This window comes from Phyllopteryx taeniolatus, chromosome 10 (genome assembly GCF_024500385.1).
Source record: "Phyllopteryx taeniolatus isolate TA_2022b chromosome 10, UOR_Ptae_1.2, whole genome shotgun sequence".
Taxonomy (NCBI): Eukaryota; Metazoa; Chordata; class Actinopteri; order Syngnathiformes; family Syngnathidae; genus Phyllopteryx; species Phyllopteryx taeniolatus.
This window is the reverse complement of record NC_084511.1, coordinates 14,788,789-14,816,751: the sequence shown is the minus strand read 5'-3', so window position 1 is coordinate 14,816,751 and position 27,963 is coordinate 14,788,789. Positions and strand designations below refer to the sequence as shown.

Here is a 27,963-nt window from a genome sequence, read left to right as displayed (position 1 = left end):
TTCTCATCATCATGTCATTTAATTGTAGAAAGCTTTATCAGTATTACATAAAGTTTAAGACTCAAAGGAGGATATTTAATATCAAAATAAGCAGGCGCCATCTCGCCTACCTGGACTGTAGTGGTCACTTTAATTTATACAGCACATGATTCTAAATCTGGCCAGAGAACCTGGCCACTTGTAAAACATCAGGGATGGCAAAAACAAAACAACACATAGAAAAATAAAAATCACAAGCGAAAACCTAGATTGATATTTTCTATATCGAATTTAATCCAACAAATGCACGTTTAAATCAAATGTTTGTGAATGTCAATTCCATTGCTCATCATCATGGTGTGATCACTGTAAAGATGTTTAATAGTCTCTGAATCTACTATTGGTGTATTGTACGAGTAACTTGATTTAAATAGTGTTTCCAGAGAGGTGTTCCCAGCTGGTATGAAGTGGCATCTGTTCTTGTCGTCAAAGTGAACTGAATGTAACGTTTTCCTGCTCCAGACAAGTCTTCGTCCACGAAAGCACAATATTGGAATGCTGACATGAAATGCTGCACTTTTGTTTCATTTTTTTGTAACCCTTCAACCAATGTTGTTTAGTTAACCTTTGACCAGCTGAGGGAGTAGCACAAAATTCCTATTTTAATGTTTACTTGACTTTTCTTGCATTGATTTTCTTAACATAATTGAATCCAATGAGAGATAATCCCTCTTGAATGCTGTACATCTCAAACTACTGCACAAACTAGTGGAAACTGTCCCAAAAAATTTAATAAAAAATACAGCTCAAGTGATCATGTGAAGGAGTAAATCATAAGAATTCTGTATTTCTAAAAATTAAATGGCGTTTGGTTGTGCAGTTCACCGACTCTGTGATTTTTATGTGAATGATGAACCTGCCATCTTTAGGCACGTGACAAAAAACATGATTACATTAAATTATTTTTTTTTCTCCCAAGGCACAGTATCTTAGAACAGGGGTGGAGGTTTTTTCAAATTCATCCTAATTTCAACAAAAACATATAACATTGAATTAATGTTATAATTTAGTATAAATTATGAGCATTTTGGCTCATTTTGTGTGTGGGGGGGGGGGTTGCTGTTGCGGATTAAATGTTTTTATGAGTCATAGCCCTAGGTTCCCCACTTCTGACTTAGAACATTCAGGGCACACTTAACTTTATTTAACGGTACATGTACACAGAATGTGACACTCTGTGGGCGTTGCTTGGACAGGCCGGTGTGATAATGCTCAGTGGAGTTCAGACACGTCATTGGGAAAGCAGCAAAACCAAAGAGAGAGGGCGTGGACTCTGGTGTGACAAAATGCTGACTTTAAAAAATGCAGATAGCGCCAAAAGTGAAGCATGAAAAAAAAAAGCAGTAATGTAGCCTAACAGTAAACCATCCATTATAGTAAGATGTGCCACAACTTATGCAACACACAAGAAGCTTTGAAGCAGTAACACATGACACTACATTAACGCCATGCGACCAGTACTAATGGCCTAAATGCACTTGTGTGACATCAAGAAGAAACTGCATGACAATGAGCAGCACAAATGTAACAAGATAACAGCAGATTACATCCAGTAAAGTGAACGCCTATACGTCGTCATGGATGCACGTGAGCGCTGTCGGATCAAAGGTGCTCTCTTTGGAATGTGCTGGACTTTGCCACGATGGCCTTTCCACTGGCACTTGGCTAACACGGTTTCCAACTCACTCTCAAGTGTCATTTGGATCTTCCACATAGATTTAGATGAACATAAGATAAATACGGCTAAATATAAATATAATATACAACAACGAATGAAAAAGAACTAAAACATGAAAAGGTCTTTGGATACATAGCCGTGTAGGAGGGCTTGTCTGAGGATGCCAGAGGGCTCTGACCTCAACATAAAGAAACATGGGAGAGAAGAGCAAATGAGCCGGTTTGCTCTGAAGTGCTCGTGATCCGAACGAAGGCCCACACGCTCTCTTGGAGTTAAGTGTGATGCCATCCAGACAGCGCCATTAGCGAAGACGCACAGGGGGGAAGAACGCAGCTACCTCGGGCACTTTGTGACAGGGTCCTTCAGCAGACGTCCTCGTCGCACGGAGGCTCCCCCACCAGGAGCGAGTGTTTGTCTGGCTCACTGAGCGCCAGGCTGTGGATCGAGTGCTTGTCAGAGCGCAGCGAATTGATGGACGCCCGGCTGTAGTTGACGATGCGGTCGAGGAGGCTGAGCTTGGGCGAGGATCGCCGTAGCTCGCCCATGCCGATGTGGACGCTGACGTCAGATAGGCTGCCATGCCGCCTGTCGCTGCCCAGCCGGGTCTCGAGCTTCTCTGCGCTGGGCTTTGTATAGCTAAACAAAAGGCGCACAGTGAGAAGGCGGACTGCGTGAATGCGGATTTAAAGGCATGTCACAGGGAAGATTACCACTTGAGTAGAAGCGAGGACAAAACCACAGAGACGGAAGATAGCGCCATGGCAGCAGAGCCCATCCATGGCTGTAACACCAGACCAACAGGAAGGAACACACCTGAGGACGCACATGCTTCAATTTAACACGAATTTGATCTCAACAGAGTGACAGTGTGAAGATGCTGAGATTAAATTCTTTTAAAGAAAGGTGTAATTTTACATTGAAAAGTTGTCGTTTTCTGAAAACAACCTAGTGAGAAAGTTTTAATCAGGAAATGTTTGTAGTATTATTATTTAAATGAATATATTTTTTTTACAACAATAAAACAAAAACAATGAGAAGGAAAATAAAGTCATGATAGAAAATGTTTCAAGAATAAAAGTGAAATATGGGCTGAGGAAAAATACATTTTACAAAAAAAATTTGGAGTGAGAATAAAAAAAGCAATCGACTCAAGACTGTGGGAATACATTTGTATTATTGCAAGAAAAATTATTTAAATGTTGGGGAATAAAGTAAAAATATTTCAAGAAACTCAATTCTAGATTTATGAGAACATATGAAAAGCCAAGGATAAAACCTGAATATTAGGTGGGAAAAACTCAGCATTTTACAGGGAAACAAATCTAATTTATGAGACTTAAGTAATATTCTTAAGTGAATAAATGTGTAATATTACAAGAATAAAAACGTACTGTACATTTATAGATTTACAGCCTTAATGAGAAAAAAACAATTGAAGAATAATGAAAATCAGAATAAAGGTTAAAAAAATAACGAACTTTAAATGTTTAAGTACATATACACACACACACGGTACAAACATTGAACATTTACTGTGCATACATCCAGATTATTGCAGTTGTTTATTTTTACTTCCCCTCTCTAAAATATTTTTTTTTCCAATTGAGTTGCACAGATTATAGGTCACATTAATTGTGGAAAAAGTGACGAAATGATTGATCTTTGGCTCATGTTTTTATATCACAGAAACCAGGAAATTGAACAGGGGTGTGTAGACTTTTCTATATCCATTTCATGCACACGCATACTTCTTACTTGAACATTTACTGTTGAGATGAAGATTGTTCAGCATTTTGTCAAGTTATATTTTAGTGTACAAATCACAATCTTTGGTTTCCAGAGCTGTTGAGGCCCTTTGCGATCAGACACATGGCTGTGGTCTTTTACCTGCAGCGATGGGAATGCCAACCAGATTGTAGATGAGAGCAAAGACAAAGTTGATCCTGATCCTCTTGACTGTCTTTTTCGAGAGGTCGATACTGCTAACCACATCCAGCAGGTCATTCTATCAACACAAGGAGAAATAAATAAATAAATCACTCGTATGAAGAGTAGTATTCTACACACGAGCTTTTTCAAACAAATGACAAAAAGGTTTACCACATTTGAGATTTGCACATCAAAAAGTCAATCAACAAAATTAAGTGTAAATATATGTATTATAAGCTCAACGTTTTCTCTTCAGTTACACACAGAAATGACAAGATTGCTCAAAGCAGATTCTCAATACCAGTCCATCGAAAATTTACATTATCCAGAGTCGTGTAATTTTTTTTTTTTGCATTAATTTGTTTGTTTGTTTGTTTTTTTTCTGCTAAAATTGGTTAATTCTCTCTACCAGCCCATCAAGAATTTACATTATCCACAGTTGTGTAATTTTTGTTGCATTAATTTGTTTTGTTTTTTTCTCCTAAACTTGGTTAATTAAAATGTATTTGTCTCATTCATTCATCAAATTAAATCAGTTAATAGACATACAGTATATTGTAATTAAAACTAAATATATTAGTGACTGCGATTGGCTGGCGACCAGTTCAGGGTGTACCCTGCCTATCGCCCGAAGTCAGCTGAGATAGGCGCCAGCACACCCGCGACCCTAGTGGTGATAAGCGGTACAGAAAACGGATGGATAATATTCATGAAATGAACTACTTTTACAGTAAAATGCATTCAATACATTTATTTGAATAACAATGAATTCTACATAATAAAAAGGGAAAAGGCAGCACGGTGTACGACTGGTTAGAGCGTCTGCCTCACAGGTCTGAGGACCGGGGTTCAATCCGGCCCCACCTGTGTGGAGTTTGCATGTTTTCCCAGTGCCTGCGTGGGTTTTCTCCAGGCACTCCGGTTTCCTCCCACATCCCAAAAACATGCATGGTAGGTTAATTGAAGTCTCTAAATTGCCCATAGGTGTTAACGAGAGTGCGGATGTTTGTTTGTTTGTTTGTATGTGCCCTGCGATTGGCTGGCAAGCAGTTCCGGGTGTACCCCGCTTCCTGCCCGATGATAGCTGGGATAGGCTCCAGCACTCCCGCGACCCTTGTGAGGATAAGCGGCTCAGAAAATGGATGGATGGATGGAAAAATTGACATATCCCACTGTCTGTTCAAATTCTGGCACCTCCAAAATGACAAATATTTAGGAAAAAACAAAACACCATATTGCTTGAGTTGCCAAATACCGCTTCATTCAAGTTGGTATTATACATTATATTGCTATCATACAGTGGATACGGAAAGTATTCAGAACCCCTTAAATTTTTCACTCTTTGTTATATTGCAGCAATTTGCGTTCATTTTTCTCTCTCATTAATGAACACGCAGCACCCTATTTTTGGAATGATGCAACAAGTTTATCACACCTGGATTTGGTGATCCTCTGCCATTCCTCCTTAGTGATGCTCTCCGGTTCTGTCAGGTTGGTGGGCAGCCATTTTCAGGTCTTTCCAGGGATTCTTAATTGGGTTTAAGTCAGGGCTCTAGCTGGGCAATTCAAGAACAGTCACGGAGTTGTTCTGAAGCCACTACTTCATTACTTTAGCTGTGTGCTTTGGGTCATTGTCTTGTTGGAAAGTCTGAGGTTCTGAGCACTCTGGAGAAAGTTTTTGTCCAGGATATCCCTGTACTTGGCTGCATTCATCTTTCCTTCGATTGCAACCAGTCTCCCTGTCCCTGCAGCTGAAAAACACACCCACAACATGATGCTTCCACCACCATGCTTCACTGTTGGGACTGTATTGGACAGGTGATAAGCAGTGCCTGGTTTTCTCCACACATACCGCTTAGAATTAAGGCCAAAAAGTTCGATCTTGGTCTCATCAGACCAGAGAATCTTATTTCTCACCATCTTGGAGTCCTTCAGGTGTTTTTTTTAGCAAACTCCATGCGGGCTTTCATGTGTCTTCCACTGAGGAGAGGCTTCTGTCGGGCCACCCTGCCATAAAGCCCCAACTGGTGGAGGGCTGCAGTGATGGTTGACTTTCTACAACATTCTCCCATCTCCCGACTGAATCTCTGGAGCGAAGCCACAGTGACCCTTGGGTTCTTCTTTACCTTACTCACAAAGGCTCTTCTCACCCGATTGCTCAGTTTGGCCGGACGGCCAGCTCTAGGAAGGGTTCTGGTCATCCTAAACGTCTTCCATTTCAGGATTATGCGGGCCACTGTGCTCTAAGGAAGATTAAGTGCAGCAGATTTTTTTCTGTAACCTTGACCAGATCTGTGCCTTGCCACAATTGTGTCTCTGAACTCTTCAGGCAGTTCCTTTGACCTCATGATTCTCATTTGCTCTGACATGCACTATGAGCTGTAAGGTCTTGTATAGACAGGTGTGTGGCTTTCCTAATCAAGTCGAATAAGTATAATCAAACACAGCTGGACTCCAATGTAGGTGTAGAACCATCAAGGATGATCAGAAGAAATGACAGCACCCAAGTTAAATATATAAGTGTCACAGCAAAGGGTCTGAATACTTTTGGCTGTGTGATATTTCAGTTTTTCTTTTTTAATAAATCTGCAAAACTTCCAACAATTCCTTTTTTTCTGTCAATATGAGATGCTGTGTGTACATTAATGAGGAAAAACATGAACTTAAATGTTTTTAGCAAATGGCTGCAATATAACAAAGAGTGAAAAATTTAAGGGGGTCTGAATACTTTCCATACCCACTGTTTAGCCTTGCGCACTAACAACGCAACACTGCTCCAAAATCATGTTCAGGCACAAAATGTAATATTCTTTATAAAAAAAATTATTGCGCTGTCTTAAATTCAAATTGATGGATGCGTCACTGGGCACCAGCTGTCCACATCACAGTAAGCAGAGACCAAAACCGTACAAAAAGCCTTTAACACTTCACAAAAGCGAACGACTATGTCACATCATCTTCTCAAACGTTTTTTCAAAGGTCTATTGACAAACCCCACGTATTAGACGGATATTTTACTTGCATATTATACAAATTTACCTTTACGGCTCACGGGCTTCCTTCTGCAACAAAGCATATTGCGATCGATTTTAACAAAACGAGCCCCACTCAAATGTATCTAACGTAACTATTTTAAACTGTTATTGTCTATTAAAAAACATCCAGACTTTCAATCTCGGCGACAATTATGCTGCACGGCTCCTGCAGACTAAGGGAAGAGGCAGAGTTTTATAACACTTCTCCAACAGTTGAGCGTTCAAGAGCATTGATAGATTTGTTCTCAAGCTATTTTCAACACTTTAAATTGGCTAATGTGTAAAATAACAGATTAGGTTGGGACAGACTGATTTATGAAAAAATAGGAAATTGCCCAACGGCACGGCGAAAGACTGGTTAGCACATCTGACTCACAGTTCTGAGGACCCGGGTTCAAATCCAGCCTTGCCTGTGTGGAGTTTGTATGTTCTTCCGGTGCCTGCGCGCGTTTTCTCCGGGTACTCCAGTTTTCTCCCACATCCCAAAAACATGGGTGGTAGGTTAAATGAAGACACTAAATTGTCCGTAGGTGTGAATGTGAGTGCGAATGGTTGTTTGTTATATGTGCCCTGCGATTGGCTGGCGACCAGGTCAGGGTGTACCCCGCCTCTCGCCCGAAGATAGCTAGGATAGGTTCCACCACGCCCGCGACGCTAATGAGGATAAGCGGTACAGAAAATGAATGAATGAATTACATTGACCATATTTGGACATACGGGGTTTCCTCCCGACGACGGTATGTCACACATTTAAACTATCCATCCATCCATTTTCAAATTTTTTTATACTTCATCTACAAATTACCTTCCATTTTCAAAATCAAATGTGACCCTTGAGCAATAAAGTTTGCCCAACACTGCTCAAAACCAATACAGGATCTGTATCCAACAATTCTGCCTTTACAAACATAATAAAGTTCAGTTTTGATTGATGGCTCCAGAGGTATTTTCTTAAGGAAATAAACTTGGAACCAAAACAGCACTTCTCTAACAGTTCTAATCAGAATGGCAAATTTTTTTATGAGAGCATAAGAGCAAAACGTTCGCACCCTAATCAAGACCACGTCAGCTGCCTCGATGGCCACATCAGTGCCGGTTCCAATGGCAATGCCGACGTCTGCCATGGCCAGAGCGGGTGAATCATTGATGCCGTCGCCCACCATGGCGACCCTCTTTCCCGACTGCTGCAGCTGCTCCACCTTGGCCACCTTGTGGGAGGGCAGCACCTCCGCAAACACCTTCCTGATGCCCACCTGAGGCAGGGAGAAGACATGCAAGTGGGTTCCATATTTAGATTTATGACTGCAAAATTGTATTAATTTTCAAATAGAATTAACCAGGAATTGATGAAATTAAAAGTTGGCTATTAATAGAGAACTTACCGTAAATATAGTTGGGGAAAATACATTTTAGCAGAATTCTGACTAAAACAACCAACTTTTATGTACAACCCCAATTCCTAAGTTGGGACATTGTGTTAAACTTAAATAAAAATACAACACAATGATTTGCAAATCATGTTCAACCTATATTTAATTGAATACACTACAAAGACAAGATATTTCATGTTCAAACTGATAAACTTGATTGTTTTAGCAAATAATCATTAACTTAGAATTGTATGGCTGCAACACTTTCCAAAAAAGCTGGGACGGTCAGGTTTACCACTGTGTTACATCACCTTTTCTTTTAACAACATTCAATAAACGTTTGGGCACTGAGGACACTAATTGTTGAAGCTTTGTAGGTGAAGAATTCCCATTCTTGCTTGATGTACAGCTTCAGCTGTTCAACAGTCCGGGGTCTCCGTTGTCGCATTTTACGCTTCATAATGCGTCACACATTTTCAATGGGAGACTGGTCTGGACTGCAGGCAGGCCAATCTAGCATACTACTTGCACTTTTTTACTACGAAGCAACGCTGTTGTACCACGTGCAGAATGTGGTTTGGCATTGTCTGAAATAAGCAGGGCTGTCCATGAAAAAGACATTGCTTGGATGGCAGCATATGTTTCTCCAAAATCTGTATGTACCTTTCACCATTAATGGTGCCTTCACAGATGTGTAAATTACCCATGCCATTGGCACGAACACAGCCCCATACCATCACAGATGCTGGCTTTTGAACTTTGCATCCATAACAATCCGGATGGTTCTTTTCCTCTTTGGCCCGGAGGACACGACGTCCACAATTTCCAAAAACAATTGGAAACGTGGACTCGTCGGACCACAGAACACTTTTCCACTTTGCATCAGTCGATCTTAGATGTGCTCGGGCACAGAGAAGCCGGCGGCGTTTCTGGGTGTTGTTGATAAATGGCTTTTGCTTTGCATAGTAGAGTTCCAAGTTGCACTTACGGATGTAGCGCCGAACTGTATTTACTGACATTGGTTTTCTGCAGTGTTCCTGAGCCCATGTGCCCCATATCCTTTACACATTGATGTCGTTCTTTGATGCAGTACCGCCTGAGGGATCGAAGGTGACGCGCATTCAATGTTGGTTTTTGGCCTTGCCGCTTACATGCAGTGATTTCTCTGAACCTTTTGATGATATTATGGACCGTAGATGATGAAATCCCTAAATTCCGTGCAATTGTACGTTGAGGAACATTGTCCTTAAACTGTTCGACTATTTTCTCACGCACTTGTTCACAAAGAGGTGAGCCTCGCCCCATCTTTGCTTTTGAATGACTGAGCAATTCAGGGAAGCTCCTTTTATACCCAATCATGGCACCCACCTGTTCCCAATTAGCCTGTTCACCTGTGGGATGTTCCAAACTGAGAAAGTTGAGGAATGCTCATCAAACACCTGTCTTTTTTGCCACCTTTCCCAGCTTTTTTGGAACGTGTTGCAGCCATAAAATTTTAAGTTAATGATTATTTGCTAAAAACAATCACGTTTATCAGTTTGAACATTACGTATCTTGTCTTTGTAGTGCATTCAATTAAATATAGGTTGAACGTGATTTGCAAATAATTGTATTCTGTTTTTATTTATGTTTACCACAACGTCCCAACTTCATTGGAATTGGGGTTGTATATACCTGTGTACTGTATACTGAGTACTGTATCCATCCATCCATTTTCTGTACCGCTTATCCTCACTAGGGTCGCGGACATGCTGGAGTCCATCCCAGCTCAAAATTATTCTCTAGCATTTTAGACAAAAGTGAAAACATCAATGACCTCTAGGGGGCATTCAAGGATTGGCCACTGACATAGGTTTCGGTCAAATCAACATTACAACATGACACAAATAATGGGTGCTAACTTACTGTAATTAAATTATTTTATTTTGCAATTAAATTACTTTAATTAATACTTTTAATGACACACTTACTCTAACTTTCTCACTGTCCCGGCTATATGTACGGGTGTTGTCCAGAGTTTGCGTCCGTTTGGCTTTTCCTTCCCCCACCATGCTGCGTTGCGTGAACGCGGCATGTTCCTCCTTGTGTACATTCTACAGGTGCCCGATCAAATTTGTTGTTTTGAAGCATTTAGTTGACATTCCCCACGACGTACTTCAGCTGTGCACAGACTACAAATAACTTAACTTGTTGTTTGTCTGAGACACCGCAAAATAGTCCCACACAGAGGATGTGTTTTTTTCACCAACAAGATTGAAAAAAAAAAAAAAAAAAAAACACTTTCTTGGCCGTCAGATAGTTACAGTACTGCGCCACAAGACAATGCTAAAAATAAACTAGCTTTTGGATTCATACGAGACGGCAACACAGAGTTAAATGTCTTTTGCGGAGCCGATCGATGATGACATGAAAGCCGATCAGCATAAAATGCTAATAATCGGCCGATACCGATCACACCGATCTGATCGGCGTAAAGTCTAGTTTCAAATCACATGAGCAATCTGAAACTTTTTAACAAAAACAACATTTCTTACCAAACGATTGCAATTTCAACACTATGAGTGCATATATGAATACATTTTCTAATTTTCACATGTGCAACTTACAGATCAAAATGGATCTATATACAGTTGAACCCCGCGATTTGTGGATGATTGGGACCGGGCCGGACCACAAATAGTGAAAATCCAGAGATAATTGACAGCCATTATAATTGCATTGGGGGGGCACATTTTTTTTTCGAACCCCAAATAACTCTTGAATAAGTGGGGATAAACCACTAATAAGCGTTTTCAGGCTTAGTCTCCCCCCCAAAAAATAACTCTGTTAAGCTCTATAAATCATCTTAAATGTCTATAAATTTCTGCTTCCATCCGGAAATCTTGACAACCTCAACTGACTCGTCACACCATGCAAAATACAGCGGGAAATATTCAGAAAGAAAGTGCAGTTATCCACGTACCTTGTAAATGTATACATAAAAACAAATAAAAAATTGTGGCGGTGCATGAAAAAAACGACCCAGTTGTGGCCTAGGTTTGAAACCCTTGACCTAGACCTTTTTGAAAGGAGAGAGGCTCTTTTCATTTAATGTTGTGAATAAAAAAATTTTATGAATCTGTTGGGTCTGCGGGATGAGTAATATTTAACACAACATTTAACATGATTTTGTTCTTCAATGAAATAAATGGTTATTCAATAAAATATTTCAAACTTAAAATGTCATACTTTTTAATTGTATTATTTGCTTGCATGTCTAACCATGACAAAACAAAAGGTTTGTATCTATGCTTGTCATGTGTCATATGGTTACTTTCCAAATTTCCCAGCTAAACTTTCCATGGAAATTTACCAAAAACTTTCTGGAAATGTTCCACCCCTTTGCAACCACACACAGAATTTTAGTGTGACATTATTTATAATGGTGATGGCACATTTTCCCGAAAGGCTTGATGAGCGCCAATGTGTATTAAAATGAATATGCAGCCACAGAGATAACACATTTCTGTGACTGAGGCCCACCTGTGCAGCAATGGCCCGTGCCGTCTTGCTGTTATCTCCCGTCATCAACACAACCTCCAAGCCCATGCTGGTCAGAGTTTGGACTGCCAGCTCAGCTTCCGGTTTCACTGTGTCCGCTATGGCTATCATGGCACACAGCAGATCTAAAAGGCAGCTAAAGTTAAACATTTTCTTTTCATATTTTAAATCTGTAACATTCTTGTGTTTTTACTTTCTGTACTCACTGTCTACAGCAACCAGGACGGCGGTGCGTCCTCTGCGCTCATGCTCGGTCATGGCATTATCGATATCATGCGGGATCTGCAGACAATTCCTCCTCATCCACTCACGATTGCCAATGAGGACGATGTAGCTTGCAGTCTGGGCCAGGCCTAAAGACACACAACACTTAATTAACACCATAACAGAGAGTAGAAAATGAGTGTTGGAAATGTGGCGTACTGAGTGGCTGTGGGTCCATGATAAGAGGATGGGAGCTGGTGGACATGAGGGTGTCGCTCATCTGAACAAGCATGCTGTTGCGCTGGTTGTTGTCCTCGCTGTCGCTGTCTCCATGCTTTGACAGCATCTCTGTGTTGGTGACCAGACACCGGATGCCGCAGCCCGGCACGGCCTGGAAGTCTGTGCACATGCCGAGCGAGTCTGTGCCAAGCTCCTGCATGCACATGGTAATGTATTGTCACCTATGCTAGTGCTCAGAAAACAGCACTTAAATGGTTTAGGTTAAAACCAACCTGCTTGCAGTACTTGGTGATAGCCGCTCCCAGAGGGTGCTCGCTGTTGTTCTCTGCTGTGCCCACGATGGCGAGCAGCCGAGAGCGAGGCATCTTGTTACCTTCCACAACTATTTTGACCTGGATAACGTCTGGAGCGCCATATGTAATGGTCCCGGTCTTATCAAACACCACTGATTGGACCTGTGAAATTATGTTTGCTTTTAGTCATTTAAACAGAGAAACCTTCGACAGTATTTGCCCAGGAATCTAGAAGCATCTACAGTATTGTTAAAAAGTCTTAGGATTGTGTTAGAAAATCACCCAATACAGCTAGAATTACACCCAGGCAGAACTGTTAATGCAACATCCCTCAATAAAGTTTCAAAATGACTGCTCTGGAAAAATGTCAATTAAACCAGTAGTAACCCAAGACTTGCCTCGGACTGCCTAGTGACCAATCTAGAGTGTGCTTACATCTATTGTATTTTCCTGTGTAGCATGGTGGACTTGTGGTTAGCATGTCCGCCTGACAAGGTTTCGGATTCGAATCAGAGCAGAGGCCTCCCTGAGAGCAGCAACGTGAAAATATTTCCCAAAAATGACAGTCTGTCAAAATGCTGGCTGGAATGGCCGCTTCAACCTAAGTACAACGCACCAAGAATTTTGAAAATCAGATGATGGGTTTTGAAGAATTTGTGTGTGTGTGTGTCAGATAACGTTGCTTTTTTTGGCAAACATTTTTGTGTAATATCGCAGATAGAAAATCTGGTCAATAAAACACCTTCAAATTAGAATAAACAACATATCTCAACACATCTCCTGGACTCTTTCGTTTCATCTGCTACTTGGGGAACCCCTTCTCCCCTTGCTTTGTGGGTTTTCTCAGGGTACTCCAGTTTATTAAGACTAAATCGTCCATATGTGTGAATGTGAGTGCTTGTTTGTCTATAGGTGCCTTGCGATTGACTGACAACCAGTCCACAGTGAGCACCGCCTCTTGCACCGTCAGCTGAGATAGGTCCTAGTTCCCAGTCAACCAGCCTGAGCGGTTTAGAAATGAATGGAAGGACTAAGACTTTTGCACATTACCATATGTATTGTCAACACGCATGCCTGAGTACTGTTATTAACACACCTTATGTGCCATTTCCAGAGGTTCACCTCCTTTTATCAGGATGCCATTTTGGGCTCCAACCCCAGTGCCCACCATGACAGCCGTTGGGGTCGCCAGACCGAGGGAGCAGGGGCAAGCAATGCACAACACAGTTATGGAGGCCTGGAAAGCGAAGCGAATCACTGCCTCTGTCCTGGAAATGCTCTTGTCGTAACCCTGCAATGAGTAACGGGAACATTTTACCAAACTGAACTGCAAACATTTCCAACCCTATTTTTGCAGGAACCTTTAAAAAGGTTGGACAAGAGCAGAAGAGCATCAATGGATAAGTGGCACATTAGCAGCCATGTTCTAAAAGTATATATTAAAAAAAATAAAAATAAAGGATTTGGATTTATCAGGTAATGTAGATGCATCTGAATAAATTGGAATATTGTGGAAAATTAAAAATTTCCAAGTAGTTCAGTTAAAAAAGTGAAAGTCTAATATAGGAATATTAAATATAAATCACATTTTTATCATTTCTGTTCACAAATGTTAATGATATATATATCTTGTATTTAATATGATTAATAATATAAAGTATTAATATAAAAATACAAATTAAAAAATAGATATATAATATTCAGTATTTACACTATAATATGTATTAGAATAAATAATCACACTTAGTGGACCAACTTTTTTTTTTTTTTTATGCCTGGGTGAAAAAGGATTCTATCTGAGATCTGAGGTGCAGCTTGTTTGTCTATTCAGATAACAGGCAATTAATTGATTGCCATATTTGAGAAAATACAGTAAATCACCAGAACACTCACAGGAAAGTATTTTTCCACAAGAGGGAAATCGAGGAACCCAATTACAATCCAGGAAATCAAAGTGAGGACTGACACGCCGACGATGAAGGGTACAAAGTAGCCACTGATCTTATCAGCATACTGCTGGATAGGAGCCTAAAAAAGAAACACAGAGAATCAGACGCCCTAATCACATGGAAGAAAGAGCATACAGGCCAGATCCAGAATCCCATGACGCACCTTTGAGGTCTGAGCCTCTTCAACTAGTTTGACAATCTGTGACAACGTGGTGTCCATGCCAACATGTGTAGCGCTGACCAGCAGAGAGCCATTCTGGTTAATGGAGCCTGCAATCACAACACTCCCTGGCTTCTTTGTCACGGGCATGGCCTCACCTAGAGTTTCAAAGCAACAGTTGGTCAGAAAGAACCCGTCTATTGTAATTAGCTTTCCAATTTCAAGCTCAAAATTTAAATGCAATCAGCTTTCCAGTTTTGAGCTCTAAATTTGAAAGTTACAACTACTTGGCTTTTTTACAGTGAGACCAACCTGTGATGAGAGACTCATCCGCCATGGAATGTCCTTCAAGAACTCTGCCATCAACTGGAAACTTTCCACCAGGGACTACTTTTACCACATCACCCCTCTGCACCAGCTCAACATCCACTTGATCCTCACTGGAAACAAGCCACAGGGAAAGACCGAGTCAACAAGAATTGCGTGCTTGTAGACGACTCTATAGATATTGTATATGGGCACAACATCCTGCCCACTTTTACAGTAAAATGATAATGGAGAAAAAGCTGTATCAAATATTCTGCCTTTACAAAAAAATAATTAAAGTTTTGATTGACACTGTCAGGGAGCTATTCATTTAACAATATGTTCATAATTGTGGCTGATGTATACAATAGGCCAGAACTACTGCATCATATTGAGATTGGTTCCTAATATTTGGACCTACTGTAGCTAAATCAAGTAACTTTCAGTACAATACAGTTCAGTTCTAACACGCAGTGGAGGAAATCATTATTTGATCCCTCATTCATTATGTAAGTTTACCCACTGACAAAGACATGAATTAATCATTTTGATGGTAGGTGTATTTTAACAGGGAGAGACAGAATATCAAAAAGGAAATCCAGAAAATCACATAAAACGTAAAATTTACCGTATTTTCCGGACTATAAGTCGGTCCAGCCAAAAAATGCATAATAAAGAAGGAAAAAAACATAAGTCGCACTGGACTATAAATTGCATTTGTCTGGGGAAATTTATTTGATAAAATCCAACACCAAGAACAGACATTTCATCTTGAAAGGCAATTTATAATAAAAAATTGAATAGAGAACAACAGGCACATTCAGCTAACGTTACCGCTAATGTTGAAATGATCAATTTTCAGAGGTACAGAAGTAGCAGGTAGATGCACAGGCCTAGAGCGCCCTCTTGCGGTTGTCAGTGTGAAAATAACGTGAAATTATATAATAATGTGTTAATAATTTCACATATACATCGCTCCGGAGTATAAATCGCACCCCCGGCTAAACTATGAAAAAAACTGAGATTTATAGTGTGAAAAATACGGTAGATTATTTTGCAAACTGAGGGAAATATGTATTTGATCCCCTATCAAAACATAACTTGGTAGTTGGTGGAGAACCCCTTATTGGCCAGTACAGAGGACCACTCCTCGTTGCAGATTCTCTCCTAATCCATAAGGTTTGGAGTCTGTGCCTTGACAACTCGGAAGCTTCAGCTCCCTCCACAGATTTTCTATGGGATTTAAGTCTAGAGACTGGCTAGGCTGCTCCATGACCTTAATGTGCTTCTGCATTAGCCACTCTTTCATTTCCTTGGCTGTGTGCCTTAGGTCATCGTCGTGCTGGAAGCCCCATCCACGACCCATTATAAATTTTCCGGCTGATAGGAGGAGGTGGTCACCCAGGATTTCACAGTAGAAGGCTCCATCCACATTTCCCTCGATGCGGTGAAGTTTACCTGCCCCCTTTCCAGAAAAACACCCCCAAAGTATAATGCTTCAACCTCCATGCTTGACAGTGGGGATGGTGTTCTTGGGGTCATAGTCTTAATTATTCTTCCTCCAAACACAGTCCAGTCAAATTGATTACAAACAGCTCAATTTTTGTCTCATGTGCCCACATCACCTTCTCGCAATCATTCAGGTGATTATTGGCAAACTTCGGACGGGCCTGTACATGTGCCTTCTTGAGCAGGGGGACCTTACAGGCGCTGCAGGATTTTAATCTATTACGGTGTAGTGTGTTACCAATATTTGTCTTGGTAACTGTGGTCTCGGCTGCCTTGAGATCATTAACAAGCTCCTCCCGTGTAGTTCTGATCATTGATACCCCCCACAAGGTTACATTTTATGTTTATTCCATTTTCTAATTATCGCACCAACAGTTGTCTCCTTCTTACCCAGCCTCTTGCCAATGTCTTGTAGCCTATTCCAGCCTTGTGCAGGTCTACAATCTTGTCCCTGATGTCCTTAGAAGGTTTGGTCTTAACCATGATTGAGACGTTGGGTGTCTAATTGAGTGATTCTGTGGACAGGTGTCTTTCTACTGGTAACAAGTTGAAATAGGTGTCTTTCACACAGCTAACGGGTTTAGATTAGGAGTACTCTCTTAAAGTGAGAGGACTAGTTTGTGGAAGCCAGATTTATTGTTGGTAGATGATGAAATATTTCACTAAATGAAATGCAGACATTTGTATCTTTTTTTTAAAACGTGATTTTCTGGATTTTCTTTTAGATATTCTGTCGCTCACTGTTAACATAAACCTACCATTAAAATTATAGAATGATAGTGTCTTTGTCAGTGGGTGAACTTACAAAATCAGTGAGATATCAAATAATTATTTCCTCCATGGCATGCCCTTAATGCACGCTACTACGACCTGCAGTTCAAATGAAACTGTCTTGAATTACATAAAAACAAAGAAAAAAAGAATCTCTAATTTCTCGAAATTAACAAATATATTTTTTGCCATGTTAAGAGCTCATGTACTGTGACAAACACACAAAATCTAAACAAAAGCCAAATGTGTTCTGTGCACCAAAACATTTTAAGATCTATAGTACCCATTGGGGGTTTCCCGGTGGGGTACAATAACTAGTTTTGTGGGGCTTTTGGATGAGAGTTTTATATACAGTGCCGTGAAAAAGTGTTGGCCCCCTTCTCAAATTCTAATATTTTTGCAAAGTTTCCCCACTTTCATGTTAAAGATCATCAAAAAAATTTAAATATCAGACAAATATAACCCAAGTGAACTTAAAATGCTGGTTTAAATTGTTATTTCATTTAGGGCAAAAAAATAAAAACTATTCAAAGTTACCTGGGCCTGTGTGAAAAAGTAATTACCCCACTTGTTAAATCATTAATTTATTGTGGGTAATCACAACTTCTGGTTAATTTTTACTGATCACACCCAAGCCTGATTACCTCCAGACCTGTTCAATTAAGAAATCACTTAAAGGTCAGATGACAAGCAGCTCTGGGGTCAGTTAAAATTCATATTTGCATTTATATGTAATACATGCATGCAACTTCCAGCAAGTTTTCAATCATTGTTTAGCTAAAAATGAGGTTTTTATGACGCATATTGAGTCCTCCCCGAACATACCCGAAGCTCAAGACACCGCGGTGTGGTTATTCTATCCACCACAAGGGCTACCAGAAGTGACGTCGTAATTGACAAACACAGCGCGCTACACTCTATACACATTGGCGAGCAACGTGTTGGAATATGAGGAGGAGGAGCATTTCGACATACAGGAGCACCCAACTGAACTTGGCATCGTCAAATCGTACGTGTTTGAGCCGATCAGGAGGTCGGAACAGTGACGACGACGAGCAGCCAAGTAGCAGGTGTATAACAGAAAAAGAGAGTGGCCACTGGCTCGATGTGACGGTATGTCAAAAGCATGTCTTTTTATCCAGTCATGGCTTTAAACAATGGCACGCCAAGAGTACCAAGATTTTTTAGCACGACTACACGTATTATATATTCATATATGTTTCAGTGATACGGCACAAGCTTTTACATAGTATGCAGTATTCCTATATATTGTGTGCCCCTCGCTCGAGTAGCGTTATAACACGCCGCACAGAAAGTCTTTGCCGTGTCTGTTGGCTTGTCATGTAGAAAAAAGTACAGACGATGGTACTGAAAAGTATTGCGTGGGTCTTTTTTTCCTACTCCCCAGTCCATAGTAACCATAATAGAGTCGGTAGATATATACAAGGAAATGCTCACCTCTTCTCTGCGCCGCTTCACCGCGGCACCTGCGAGATTAGTTTTCTTGCTGGTGGTTGAGGTCCCAATAGCCGTAGGAAAAAAGGTTGGCACTGCAGCTGGTTTCAGCCTCTACCTCTGTATTCAATTCTTTCTGCTAAGTCTTTCTCACGCCGGTTCTAAGTGATCAGCACAGTTTGGAATGCTTGCTAGGCACCCATAGCTGACCACGTTTCTATCCACTGGTCACGTATTCCTTTTTCAATAAATGTTTTTAAATCTTTGTCCTCTGACCTTTAAACAGAACCTGTCTGACAAGAACAAGTATGAAAAAGATCTAAAAAAAAGCTGCAAGAAAATAGCACGAACCAAACAAATTCAAGAACAGTCAAGAAATAAAGCAATTAACATAAATCAGTCTGGAAAGGGTTACAAAAGCCATTTCTGAAGTTTTAGGATTCCACCGAACCATAGGGAGAGCCATGAACCTCAAATGGAGAAATTATGGAACACGGGTGAAGCTACCCAGGATTGGCCGGCCTACAAAGATTACCACAAGAGAACAGCAATGCCTCATCCAGGAGGTCACAAAGAACAACTTCTAAAGAACTTCAGGTCACTGTTAAAGTCAGTGTTGATGACACAACAATAAGGAAGAGACTGGGCAAAAATGGCACCCATGGTAGAGTTCCAAGGCGAAAACCACTACTGACCAAAAAGAACAAAGGCTCGTCTTTTGCAAAAAATAAAACCAACTGAATGATTCCCAAGACTTTTGAGAGAATATTATTGAACTTCAATATTAAAGTGGGGAAACTATGCAAAAATATAAGAATAATAAAGAAACACTTTTTCACAGCACTGTAATCCTGTGGAGAATGTCAAATATGGAGATTCTGTTGCATCATATTGGTCTTAGCCAAGGGCAAACATTTACACAGTGAGTGACCAAAAGGATCACAAGCAAGCAATACCTTAGAATGGATGAATCGCTATTGAGAGTGACCACTGTGGCCTCAGTGGCTTGCAAAGACATGAGCTTGGAAAGAGCCTCAGACGTTTTGCTCTAAAGGAAGAAATACAGAGAAAAATATATGGGCTACTGCAATTCCACATGGTACATTCAATGTCTTATCAATAATTTCAACCTTGGCTATCTGTTCCAACCAGCGTCCCATGGAGATGAAGACAAAGAGCATAGGTGGTGTGTCGAAAAAGGTGATGGGGTTGACTTTTGCTTTCTCCACCATGGCCACTATTAGTACGATGGAGGAGTATGTGAAGGCTATGGAGGTGGCCAGGACTATAAGCACGTCCATGTTGGCAGATCTGTGTTTCACTGCTTTGTAGGCTTGAATGTAGAAGTAGCGACCGCCAATGAACTAAATAGAGAAGACTTATAAGAAAGGCTTCAGCCACTGATCTACACACACAGGTGGAGGAAAAGGTAAGAAACCTTATGACTCACCTGCACAGGCACACAAAAGAGGAAAGAGAGGAGGTTCATGACAGAGAGGCCTGGGAGCAACTGTCTCTCCAGGAACATGGTGGCATGGAAGAGGTTGAGGTCCTCGGCCGTGGCGTTGTGCTGGTGTGAAACGTTCATCTGGTGGTCCATGATGATCATGTATATCATCATACCCATCACCGGCAAACAGAATATTAGGCTCACCAGGAAAGACTTCCTCCACCTCAGAGAGCAGAAACATTTGAAGTTACTCAGAGAAACATCAATATAATGAATTTTCCCCAAATTCATATAAAGGATGCTAAAATCTCATGCGCCCGGTAACAGGTCTTCATTTCATGGGACTTAGATTTTGTTCATCTTTTTTAACTTATGGCAACTGAGCACTAGAACTATAACTACTAGAACTCCCAAAAGGGCATCTTTTTCCTCATCTATTTTGGATCATGTCTCTGGAAGAGCCTTCTTGTGGCCCCTCAAAACGTATGTGAACTTGAGATTTACCTTCACAGACAGGCTTTCAGTTCAATTATATTATTATTTTAACAACTATAACATTTGATTTTCAATTGACTTATTTTCTCTTATCTTGTGTACAATGTATTTAAAATATTTATTCAGTCATCAGTTTATTTATAGCTGCTGTGTGAGTCTGTGTTTAATTGATCAAAAAAGTGGAAAGCAATTGCGAGTTATCGTAAATACACTGTTGTTAGGTTTTTGAAAGTAGCAAAATGTTTTAAATGTGGGATTGATTTTTAGTACTTCAGTCTCAGAATTCCAAACTATGTAGAGCAAAGACAGTTTTGTTAAGATTTTGCATTTGTTGCAAAATTCTTCTCACTGTCGTATCTCTTTGCTGTGGTCCAAGTGGCTGGCAGCACGGTCCCTTCTCACCAGTGATGCTTCAAAACCCAAATTCTAAAAACACAATACAGCATTGATTTTTTAAATTTGTTTGAAAATTCAACCTCCAGCTTTATCTTAAAAGTAAATTAATTTTCATTCCAACTGACAACTATTGAACAAATACAAATACTGAACAGCACCGAAGAAGTGTCGTACCCTAATCAGCTTGATGATGTCTCGTGGTCCTATCACTTCGGAGTCGTACTTAATGTGTGCTTTGTTGGTTGCTAAGGCAACAGAGGCATATATAATCCCATTTTCTTTCATAAGGCTGGATTCGATTTTGTGAACACATGAAGCACAAGTCATTCCCCTTACCTGGAAATAGGTGGAATAAACAGACGAAAGGTACAGAGGTTTAACAAGGTGACGTGAAATGATTTAACACTACTGCGGCCCAGTAGTTGACGACCTCTGCATTACAGTCATCTTTTTCAACTATATATGGATTTTTTTTTTTATTATTGTGTATGTAATTACAGTGTTGAATAAACAACTGACATATAACTCACCACTAATTCCAGGTTTCCATCTGAACCTTCATAATTCTCCATGACTGAGGCAGAGAAGCCGAGCTCGTTCACACACTCTACAATCTTCACAGGGTCGATCATTTCGGCATTATACCGCACCTCGGCCTTACTAGCCATTAATGCTACCAGAACGGTGTAGATACCTGCAAAAAATGAATATTTTGAAGTCTAAAAAAGATTCAATTTAAAAGAAAACATGTTCTCTACATAATGTTACCGACCAGATTCATTTTTGAGGTTTCGCTCAATGTTTGCCACACATGACGCGCAGGTCATGCCTCGAATCTGGATGAAACACTTGTCGGCACTTGAGTTCTTGTCTCTCTTGTCCCTTTTGCAATCCAGGGGGATCTGTTTGAGGGGGCTGCTGTCTAGTTCCTTATCTTTCATTGGTGCTACACTTGAAGACTTGAGGACTCTGGGACATGACACAGTTGGGAGGGGATTGGGCTCTGTGGGCAACAAATCATTGCAGGAAAAAAACTTGATTAACAATAATATAACATTACAGTATTACAGCAGAATTTCATTATTCTATTAAAATTGATGATGATGATGATTGTCTCACCGGGTATGGAGGCATCAAAGCCCATATCTTCTATGGCATCCCTCAGCTCTTCTGAGGAGGTCAACAGGGGGTCATATTCAAAAAAGCCCTGCTGATCGGCCAGAGAGACGTGGGCTGACATCACACCTTTCCTCTGAGACATCATGCCTTCTATTGACTGGACGCAGGAATTGCATGTCATGCCCTCAATGTGAATCTTGGCCATGGATGCCAGAGGCTGGATAAAACAAGATTGGGATACAGCAGGTTTGGCCAGGAATCCTTCAAACGGTTGAGGTGAAGATAAAGCAGGTGGAGGGGAGTTTGCTGGAGGGCTTAGAAGCCCAGAAGAGTCCCAGGGTTGAGTCTTGAAGTTCCCCGGAGGAAGTGCTTCAATTGCCTGCTGCAACTGAGGCACTGTGACTTTCAGTGGATCAAAGCAGATTGAGGCTTTCTCCTCCTCGAGAGAGACCACCACAGAGGATACACCAGGTAACGTGGAGATATTGTCTTGGATATAGACCATACAGGATCGACAGTGCATGCCTTTCACCCTGAGCGCCACCAGAGTCGCGTCAATAAAGATTTCTGTCTCTTGAGAAGTGTCTAATGGCAAAGAAGCACTTGTTTTTTGAGAATCAGCAAAACGTTCAACTTCACCAATGGACAATTGCAGAGGGCGTGGTTTAGACTTTACACAGGCCTTAAAGCCGGCCAAAGAAATCTGGTCAATGATGGTCTGAACACTGATGAGGTAAGGCAGGTACACAATCGTAGCTTCCTGAGAATCTAAAATTACTGTGAAAAATTAGAGAGTGGAAAAACAAATGTCAACAGAGCCGCAGGCTGTATAAAATCTTCAGCTTCTACAAAAGACAAGAATAATGGTCAGTTTTAATTTACATTCTCACAGCCATATTTAGTATTCATGTACTAGTGTTATATAACTAATCCTGAAAACTTTGTCTCAGCCTTCTACCAGTTGAAGAACATATCCAGAGTGAAGGGTTTCATGTTCCAAGAAGACCACGAGAAATTAATGCATGCTTTTATCCCCATTAGACTTGACTATTCTAATGGTCTTCTGACTGGACTCCCCCAAAAGAGCATTAAATAGCTGCAGCTCATTCAGAAGGCTGCAGCTCGGGATCTGACCAGAACAGAGAGATCAGAACATATTACTCCAATTCTTAAGCCTCTACGCTAGCTCCCTGTCACCTTTAGAATATATTTTAAGGTTCTGCTACTGGTCTATAAATCACTAAATGGTTTAGGTCCTGAATACATTAAAGACATACTAATGGAATACAAACCCAGTAGGGCTCTGAGATCGACAGACTCAGTTCAAATGGAGGAGCACAGAATCCAAAGCAAAGATGGTGAAGCAGCATTTAGCCATTATGCTGCACACAAATGGAATAAGCTGCCAACAGAAGTGAAGTCAGCTCCAAGTGTGAATGTTTTTAAGTACAGGTGGAAAACTATTCTTTTTTTCCTCATGCTTATGACTAAGCATTTTAGAGCATTTCCATTTTTTTAAAATGATCTTTCTTGCACCATAATTCCTTTTAGACATTTTAGAAAGCGGTCTTTTATTTTTCCGTACTTTGTTTCTTAAATGTCTTTTTCTCTTTGTTTTTAAAATGTTTTTAACCATGTAAAGCACATTGAGTTACCTATATAAATAAATTTCCCTTGCTTTGCCTATTGTGTTGACTCATTTTGGCTACAGCTCTCATTAGGATTCAGTGCAGTTCGACACCAGTGAAAACTACAATGACAGTGTATTAAACAGCATGATCAATAATTAGGTTTCACCTTTGACCTTTTCAATCCCTTTCAATTTTCCAATCTTCCCCTCAATCGTGGTGGTGCAGGAATGACAGGTCATGCCTTCAATGCTCATCTTCAAGAGCGCTGCTCTGGTTTCGGTGTTGTGAGATGACGATATGCGCAAGTCTTTGGGCACAGGGCTGCTAGGAGTGGCATTCTCAGATGGCGAGAGGCTCAAAATGACTTCAGTGAGCTCCTTCACTGCTGTCAAAGACGAGGCAAAGGTGACGGTGAGGCCCTCTTCCGTCTGACTCTCTCTGACATCCAGTACTCCTGGAATCTGAGACAGCATCTCCATAGCCTCCCTTCGAGCTGCAGACGTCAGTCCTGATGTTGGGATCAGCTGGGTGTCAGTGCAAACGGGCGTGGTCGCGCCGGACGTAGATAAACTTGATTCAAACCCCATGTCATCGATGGCCTCTAACAGGGATGTTACGCTCTGTTGGCTGTCATTAAAAATGATTGTGGCATTCGCCTGCTCTAAAGAGACCTACAAAATAAGAACAACCAGGTGTTGAAATGACTTTCAAAAGGATTTACAAAATTCAATAAAAATTTCGTTCGATTGGTTTGGAGACTTTTGTCAATAAAATTCATAACCATTTTTCAAGTAGGCAGCAAAGCAACGAAATGCCTAATGTATTTCGTTGACTTGTACTTGTGATGTGTAATGACAAGAAGAACGACTAATTAAAAAAGAGAAATTACAGAAATTGTCCTCATGGTGTTGCTGAGAACAACACAGCGTGAAAGTGCATTTACTACTTAAGCAAGGCAGGATAAAGTGAATAGAAAAAGGTAACGATACCCCAGTATTTCATTAGAAACTTGATGAATAAAGTTTACAATCCAAATTGTGATGGAAAAACACGCCTCTAAACGTCATAGTTGGAACCACCATTAGGCATGATCTCGAGCACCTCAGCATATCTTACGGCGCAGTTCAACGAGCATCACATAAGTAACGTGCAGGGCATCTTTTGCTTTTTTGGGTGACACTAGTTTCCACAAGAAGAACAGCCTCAACCAGGGGTGTTACATGAAGAACATGAGACTAAACACAAACAGTGGGTGTTAAAATATTTCTGTAAGTTTTTACTCATTTTATTCAGATAAGGGCCATTTTTAAAATGGAACCATAAATACTACATTTACTGTACATTTTCACTAAATGTCATTTCAGGCTCAAATTAACGCCAACTGAAAGACTATCTTATCTACATTATTACTACAGTATGAAAGAAAGATTATAAACTGGGTCCACATGCTTTTAACAACATGATGATCCTTGTTCTCTTCTTTTAGAAAGCAGAAACATGTGACACACTGGAGGGATCATTTGACTCAGTGATACCTTGCAAAGCAAAGTGGAGGTTTAGCACTCTGGATAAGACATTTGTTTTTGTTTCAATGAGAATTGGGACTAAGGTCTAAGAATACCACATCTATATAGATTACCATAAGAGGGCCGAGATTCTGTAAAAAGACAAAGACAAATAACATTTCCTGTGGGTGCGGCGTATCGACCGGCTGTCAGAGTCCTGCAAAGGGCAGAACTCCATCTTGAACATACAACTACATTATCTTTGTCATTTAATCTCGGCCTGGGGGTAAACAAAAAAAACAGGCCTCAATTACTGCAATTTAGCCCTTGTGGCTACATTGCTATTACCTGGTTTTAAATCAAAATTGGCCTGGCTAGTCAAGAATGCGCTGCAAAACGTCATCTTTGATCAGTTTAATACAAACAGAAATCTCAATCCCTATGTGTTCAGATTTTAAGAATTATCACAACGTGATTAAGTTTGTGGTTTGAACCGAAAGCATTTGTGTCATAGGTCTGCACACTGCTGGTGGTGAGATGAAATCAGTTATTAAATGAACAAATACTAATTACCTTTATGTGTATTACACCTGGCAGAGAACCAATTTTCTGCTCTATGGATTGGACACAGGAGCCACAAGTCATGCCCCCCACACCAAGGGTGACGTCACACACACTGCCTTCCTGTGTCATGATTCTAAAACAAAAGGACAACTTTCATCAGGCAAACATTCACATAACAGTGTTTAAACTCAAGCCATTAAGGGAATAGTACAAAGGAAGACAAGGTATAAAAACTAGGCTTTCCACAATCAGGATTTTTGGGGCTGATCACCGATCAGCAAGTTTAAAAAAAAACGATTACTGATCTGATCACAAGATGGAGTAATGTGTCCATTTACATGACTTTTTCATTCATTGTATATACTTGTGTACTGTATGACTTGTTCATTTATTGTATATACTTGTGTACTGTATTCATCCATCCATCCATTTTCTGTACCGCTTATCCTCATAGGGTCGCGGGCGTGCTGAAGCCCACCCCAACTCAAAATTATTCTCTAGCATTTTAGACAAAAGAGAAAAAAATCAATGACCTCAAGGGGGCATTCAAGGATTGTCCACTGACATAAGTTTAGGTCAAATCAACATTAGAGAAATAATGGGTGCTAACTTACTGTAATTACATTACTTTATTCCATCCATTTTCTTTGCCAATTATCCTCAATAGGGTCGCGGGCTGCTGGAGCCTATACCAGCTACACCCTGAACCGGTCGCCAGCCAATCGCAGGGCACATACAAACAAACAACCATTCACACTTACATTCGCACTTACGGGCAATTTAGAGTCTTCAATCAACCTACCATGCATGATTTTGGGATGTGGGAGGAAACCGGAGTGTCCGGAGAAAACCCATGCAGGCACGGGGAGAACACATCTTCGGAATGCTTTAAAATGAAATTATTTTCAATGGCCATTAATTATCCGCAAATTTCGTTACTTGTAGTCTGGAGTATCCGGAGAAACCCCCCAGGCACGGGGAGAACATGCAAACTCCACACAGGCGGGGCCCGGATTTGAAACCCAGTCCCTAGAACTGTGAGGGAGATGTGCTAACCAGTTGCTCACCGCGCCGGCTAATTTACTTTATTTTGCAATTAAATTACTTTAATTAATACTTACTCTAACTCACTTCAGTTCTGCACAGACTGCAAATAACTTACGTGTTGTTTGTCTGAGACACCGCAAAATTGTCCCACACCGACAAGAATGAAAACAACTTTCTTGGCCGTCAGATAGTTACAGTACTGCGCCACAAGACACGTGACATGGCTTAAAAAAACTAGCTTTTGGATTCATACGCGACGGCGACGCGGAGTTAAATGTCTTGTGCGGAGCCGATCGATGACGTCATTGACCGGATCGGCGAATTATGACTATTATTATGACTATTATAAAATGCTAATTATCGGTCGATACCGATCACACCGATCAGATCGGCGTAAAGTCTAGTATAAACAGAACTACTTGTTTAAAGTTAGTCATCAGGGGAATGGTACAAAGGACCACAGACGACAGTAATTACCTGTTTGAATATGGCAGCAAATGAGTGACGGTACAGAAATCTGAAGTTATTCTTCGATTGATGATTCAAAAGAAAATCGGTGCTGGTTTCACCCCGAATGTGAGGAAACACTGAGCAAACAGGAAGGCTATTTGCTGACTTGCTACGCTGAAGAAAACACATTGTGTACGACTTCACTATTTAGTAAGCTGCGGTGTAAAAACCGAACTCAATCTTTATTGGAAGGAAGTGCCAGTACAAAATAAAGTCGACCAAAAAGTAAAAAAATTAACAATTAAAAATGGAAACACGAAGTTCTTACCTTAAAACTAAAGTGGCAGTCAGCTACTAGGGGAGTAGCATTAGCCACCTTGCTTCTTGTCGTCACCCTTCCTTGCGTGCTACAATGCAGACGAGTTGTCTCAGCATTGTCTGCGCGTCGAGGAAACTGCTCTTAATAATAGTCTCCAAAAATAGTTGCTTGTCACTGTGACAAACCTCAACGCAGTCGAGCTCTTTTGTTTCCTTTTCTCATAACGACGTGACTGACGGACTGCTACCGTGCGACGTCACTACAAATGGGCGTGGCTGAACCAGAAAAATCCATGGCAACCGTGATAGCGATTGTGACCCCGATTTTTGTTTTACAGGCTACATCATTTGTAATGACACGATGACGGAATAAAATCTTATGGCAGACCAAGAGTGCCGAAATAAAATAAAATAAATACAAATGTCATGAAGTATTTATTTATTTCAGTATTTGTTTATTTATTTCAGTATTTAATTATTTCAGTATTTGATTATGGAAATGTATTTCAT

The 27,963-nt window shown here is 40.6% G+C and overlaps 1 protein-coding gene across 1 annotated transcript; it reads right to left on the bottom strand.

The window, feature by feature from the left end:
- On the bottom strand, nt 1-27,758 carry atp7a (ATPase copper transporting alpha). Its single transcript, XM_061787342.1, has 23 exons — nt 27,464-27,758; nt 25,648-25,771; nt 23,736-24,240; nt 21,939-22,715; nt 21,592-21,822; nt 21,350-21,513; nt 20,994-21,155; nt 20,773-20,849; nt 19,929-20,151; nt 19,609-19,842; nt 19,435-19,526; nt 14,750-14,877; nt 14,441-14,595; nt 14,222-14,356; nt 13,425-13,619; nt 12,308-12,490; nt 12,015-12,228; nt 11,798-11,944; nt 11,574-11,716; nt 7,731-7,934; nt 3,605-3,722; nt 2,428-2,530; nt 1-2,353 (listed from the first exon to the last, which is right to left on the bottom strand). Exons 2-23 carry the CDS (start codon nt 25,765-25,767, stop codon nt 2,080-2,082), a joined length of 4,584 nt encoding a protein of 1,527 aa, XP_061643326.1. The 5' UTR covers nt 25,768-25,771; nt 27,464-27,758; the 3' UTR covers nt 1-2,079.
- Nucleotides 27,759-27,963: the final 205 nt, after the last annotated feature.

Excerpts from the sequence above, each read along its gene's own strand:
- atp7a (XM_061787342.1), bottom strand. The coding sequence starts at position 25,767 with ATGACACAGGAAGGCAGTGTGTGTGACGTCACCCTTGGTGTGGGGGGC. Across the intron at positions 20,850-20,993 it reads ACATCATCAAGCTGATTAGG|AATTTGGGTTTTGAAGCATC; the intron begins GTACGACACTTC and ends TTGTGTTTTTAG. Across the intron at positions 12,491-13,424 it reads CTCTGGAAATGGCACATAAG|GTCCAATCAGTGGTGTTTGA; the intron begins GTGTGTTAATAA and ends ATAATTTCACAG.